The sequence below is a fragment of the Littorina saxatilis genome, linkage group LG3, assembly GCF_037325665.1.
Source record: "Littorina saxatilis isolate snail1 linkage group LG3, US_GU_Lsax_2.0, whole genome shotgun sequence".
Lineage (NCBI taxonomy): Eukaryota > Metazoa > Mollusca > Gastropoda > Littorinimorpha > Littorinidae > Littorina > Littorina saxatilis.
This window is the reverse complement of record NC_090247.1, coordinates 57,982,425-57,987,424: the sequence shown is the minus strand read 5'-3', so window position 1 is coordinate 57,987,424 and position 5,000 is coordinate 57,982,425. Positions and strand designations below refer to the sequence as shown.

At 41.2% G+C, this 5,000-nt stretch overlaps 1 protein-coding gene across 1 annotated transcript in view; it reads right to left on the bottom strand.

The window, feature by feature from the left end:
* The window catches only part of LOC138962765 (keratin-associated protein 10-4-like), a 37,138-nt gene that overhangs the window by 29,176 nt on the left and 2,962 nt on the right, over nt 1–5,000 (bottom strand). The window contains exon 3 of the mRNA XM_070334714.1: nt 1,659–1,731. Coding sequence (XP_070190815.1) covers nt 1,659–1,731 — 73 coding nt within the window. The remainder of the gene's footprint in view (nt 1–1,658; nt 1,732–5,000) is intronic.

Genomic DNA, 5,000 nt, shown 5'->3' with positions numbered 1-5,000 from the left:
AAACACTAGAAATGTTTAAGCAGTGATGTGGCTTCTGTGAGCTATAGATTTTGAAAGTTAGCCTATTTACTGTCCCTCAGAGGTCCGTATTTTCTATTGTCTGATGCACAAACCGAATACAACAGTAGTAGAACCATAAACGGTGTAAATGTTTACGCTTTATGTGAGAGAGAGAGAGAGAGAGAGAGAGAGAGAGAGAGAGAGAGAGAGAGAGAGAGAGAGAGAGAGAAGAAAGAGAGAGAGAGAGAGAGAGAGAGAGAGAGAGAGAGAGAGAGAGAGAGAGAGAGAGAGAGAGAGAGAGAGAGAGAGAGAGCTTCTGTGAGCTATAGATTTTGAAAGGTAGCCTATTGACTGTCTCTCGAGGTCCGCATGTTCTATTGTCTGATACACAAACCGAATCCGACATTAGTAAAACTATAAACACTTGAAATGTTTACGCTGTATGTACCGTAGCTTCTGTGAGCTATAGATTTTGAAAGGTGGCCTATCTACTGTCCCTACTTTCTATTGTGTGATACACATACTTAGTCCGACAATAGCAGGTGTATAAACACTTAACGTGTTTACGCTGTACTCCAGCTAAGTGGAAGAACAGGATGTTTTCCACGTAGACCCCAAAACACAGAATTGACTGTTGTCGAGTTGAGCTTGATAATGTACTAAGTAGGCTATTCTGTTTACGTTGACAGTTTGTCGGTTAAAAATAATGTCAAGAACATGGCACGGCGTTAGGCTGCGTATAGAACCTCCGTCTAAACCTCTCCAGTATAAGAGTCCCTCCATGATGAAATCACATCTTTTGAGATATTTTCTTCATAGTGTCACTACATTTACTTCCATCTTAAGACTCCCTATATGTGTTACTAGATGAATACCCGCTTCGCCGGGAAAAAGTAGAGCCTCGGAATACCCGGCTTCGCCGGGTACCCGCTTCGCTTCGCCGGGTACCCGGCCTTCGCCGGGAACGAAGGAAGGGAGATAAACCCGGCTTCGCCGACGAAGGAAGGGAGATAAACGCGCAAAACACTGGAGAAGATAAGGAAGAGTTATCGGGAATGGATGTACAGAAAAACCATAAAAACCAAAATCGGTTCAGTGCTGCGCGCTTAGAGCACGTGTTCAACATTTTCATCGACCAGATTGTGTCCGGGGTGTACCTGAATATGCCCACCAAATTTGAAGCAGATCCATCGAGAACTTTGGCCGTGCATCGCAGACACACGGACGCACGGACACACACAAGCCGTATATAGTTATAGAAGATAAATATTTCTCTGATTTTATGAGATCTCAAAATAGACGTAATACTGTATCGCATAAGAGTGGGAAGGCGGGGGGAGGGGGGGGGCGTGCTCTTTGTCAATTTGTTTTAATTAAATTTCGCCTCCCAAAGGCGGTCGTTATAAAAGGTAAATTAAATAGGAAAACAAAAACTCGTCGGGAATCCTCTTTGGATGATTGTAACGGGCAGGTGGTCGTTACGAAGAGGTGGTCGCAAGAGCGGGTTCGGCTGTACTGTACACACATAATTACAACAGTACTTTCATAGCCTGTTTGTACTAAAAACAAAATGCATGTGTATCTGCGGCTGTTACAGTGCATACATTATGGAATAGATAAGCCATTTATCAAACGATGATTCACATTCACACACTTACACAGGCAGCGTCCGGACACAATGCCAGATGTTGGGTTCAGCACTTCTCTGCATGGTGTGCCCACAAAACACGACTGCAACAACAAAAAAGTCATTCAGTTTTGATATGCATAAGATGGGGAATATGGAGAACAACACCCACTGTGCTGTCGCATCGACCTGAGAAGGTCTTCCAAATGTGTTATTTGCTACCTTCCTAAAAAAAAAATAATAAAAAAAAAAAATAAAAATAACAAGAGGCGAAGCCTTCAAGGCTCACGTAAGAAATAGACAAACAGTAACACAAACTCAATCACTCCGTCACACATACACACCCACACACACAGTAAGCTTAGGTGACGACTATGGAACACGAAGAGGGTCAAATGCTCGAGCAAGTACTCGCGCATTTACTCGAGCACTTTCGAAACTGCTCGAGTAAATGCGCGAGTACTTCTGAAAATGCTCGCGCACTTTCGAAACTGCTCGAGGAAATGCGCGAGCACTTTTGAAAATGCTCGAGCAGTTTCAAACTGCTCGCGCACTTTCAGAACTGCTCGAGCACTTTCAAAGTACTCGCGCATTTAAATGCGCGAGTACTTTCTCGCGTATTTCCGAGAAGTAACGAGCGGGTAAAGCAAAAACTTGTCGCGGAACAGTCATCTTTTTGGCATATTTTCTAAATATTTTACATGATTTCAATAATTAATTATAGGCCTATAATCATATTTCAGTTGGAAATAAAAATTAATATTAATATAAAAGAATTCTGTTTGGTGTTATGGATGAGCAAAGCCACCGACTGAGAGCGTGCTGCGTGACCTGATTCCGTGACCTCACTTGTGACCTCACTTCGTCATGGCCGCCGAAGAAGTCTTTCTCACAGCTTTGCGTAGAAAAATACAAGCGTGTTCGAATTTGTTGCAATCGGGATCACATGCTCAGCAAGTGCTCAATCGGTAAGTACCGTAAAGTACCTTGCACCAATTCCGACCCAAAGTAGGGGGTGGGCGCTTACTAGGTACTACACCATATGCACGAGCAGTTTTCAGTAAAAAATGTGATCTGTGATCACTTCGTAATCATATCTTCTTTCTGTTTTCATCTTCCATTGTTTTTATTACTGTCCGCCAATTCCCTGATGCGATCGTTAATAATCCCAGCGACCGCCCTTCCCGCCTCCATGACGACTACAGATGCGTCGTTTCAGTAAATTTTCCGGGTCAAGTTTTCAATAAACCCAACCAATGACTTCGGTACAACTCGGGAATCTCCGATTCAAAAGTACTCGCGCATTTACTCGAGCAGTTTCGAAAGTGCTCGAGTAAATGCGCGAGTACTTGCTCGAGCATTTGACCCTCTTCGTGTTCCATAGACGACTGTGCAAGAAAGAGAGACACTAGATCTAGATCTGTCTGTGTCTGCATGTAGCCTACTTACAGGGACACGACTGCCAAATAGTCTCGGCCCGCTCAAAATAACAATGACCGAGACCACACACACCACGCGAGAGAGAAAGACTATAGGGAGGCATGCCGTCATGATGCATTAATTGACGTCAAACACTTTTGACCGTGACGTAATCTTATGCGAGCTTTATCCATAGTCTTGGATAACCACTCACACATAGACTCGGAAATGTTAAAGTTTCTACCACAGACATACACACACACGCACACACGCACAAACGCACGCACAGACAGACAAAGTTACGATCGCATAGGCTACACTTACGTGAGCCAATAATAATTTCAAACAAATTATAAAACATAAAAACTGTAAACTAGGCAGATGCGTTTTAGCGCAGTTCTTTCTGACGAGGCCATTTATTTTATAAAACATATGATTATCTTTAATAAATACACCAGTTATTTGACTAGACACGCCCCTGCCATATTCAGCACACAGATTGAGTGTAAGCCTACATGACATACTGCGTATATAGTGGTAATTGTACAAACAACACAGACACCCCCGAATTCCTCATTCACAAAAGCAAGGTTTTCCACGTTGTAATAGACACAAATCAAAACAGATTTGCAATTCAGTGAACGGTCTTTGGTAGTTAAGATAATACTTTACGCGAGAAGGGCGATACGTTAAATCTATATACGTATGTGAGGTGTGATACCTTCCAAGTTTGGTTGCTGTTAATGATATACGATACCTATACATGCACAGCATGGCGATGAACTTACTATTAATGTTTCTACTGCTGATATAATTATGTAGAAGTCACCGAGACAAACTTTGTTCTTGAAATTCTTTGTCACTTCCAAGGAAGACATGCAGAAGAAATGACAGGAATTTTATTGACGCCATTATTCACGTTATGACGTCTTTTTGAACTTCGTTTTGCTTCTGACGTCAAAGATTTTATTTCCAAAGAGAGGCTCAAAAAGAGACGTACGTCTTGTTGGTTTTTCGGTATCGCATTTTTTTAACAAACCGCGTAAAGGCCGCTTTAATATCACTGTGGTTTTTTTTAATGTATAGTCATCGATAGTATGCGCCATGCCGTCTAATTCAATTACTTTGAGAGGTGATGTGATTTTTATTATAGGCTACTATAATAAGTATATTTATGACTTGAGAGCGAGGAAAGCGAAGCATGAATACAGTAAGTGCGCAAATCCATAACTAAAGCTTCACAAAGAAATTACACGAGATTTCATTCTGAAGTGAACAGCTATCAAACAACAGAAAGAGTTAATGATACTATGAACGTACCTGAATTACTTTAGTGGGGAAAAAAAGGGTTGATACCAGTTTTAATCAAAGAATACAAATCCATGAAAAGAGCATTCATCCAACCTAAATTGAAAGTTTCATTATCTTGAATAATCAAGTCAGGTTGCAGCCACGTGTTCCAAGTAATGAAAATAACTACTGCAAACTTTTCGGAACGGAAAACATATTGACTTTTTTCACTGTAACCAAAACCAGTGGGTGGCGTTAAAGATATACCTTTATTTTGTAAGTTTTCCCTCGTTGCAATTGTAAAAATAACCGCCATGTTATCAATTGTACGTTTTTCTTTCTTTAATGCGTATAATCTTGTACATAAACTTATAGGGGCTTACATGTATGCATTCTAATTTATTATACTATTTTAACAAGTTTATATTTAGCCATAGTAGATTAGTTCAACTTTAGTTCGAGGGTCACTGCTTCTTCGTATAGTACCCTCGTAAAATAAAGAATTATTGGCATTGTAATTCTCTCTCTGTCTCTCTCTCTGTCTCTCTCTCTCTCTCTCTCTCTCTCTCTCTCTCTCTCTCTCTCTCTCTCTCTCTCTCTCTCTCTCTCTCTCTCTCTCTCGCTCGCTCTCTCTCTCTTTCTCTCTCTCTCTTTCTCTCTTTCT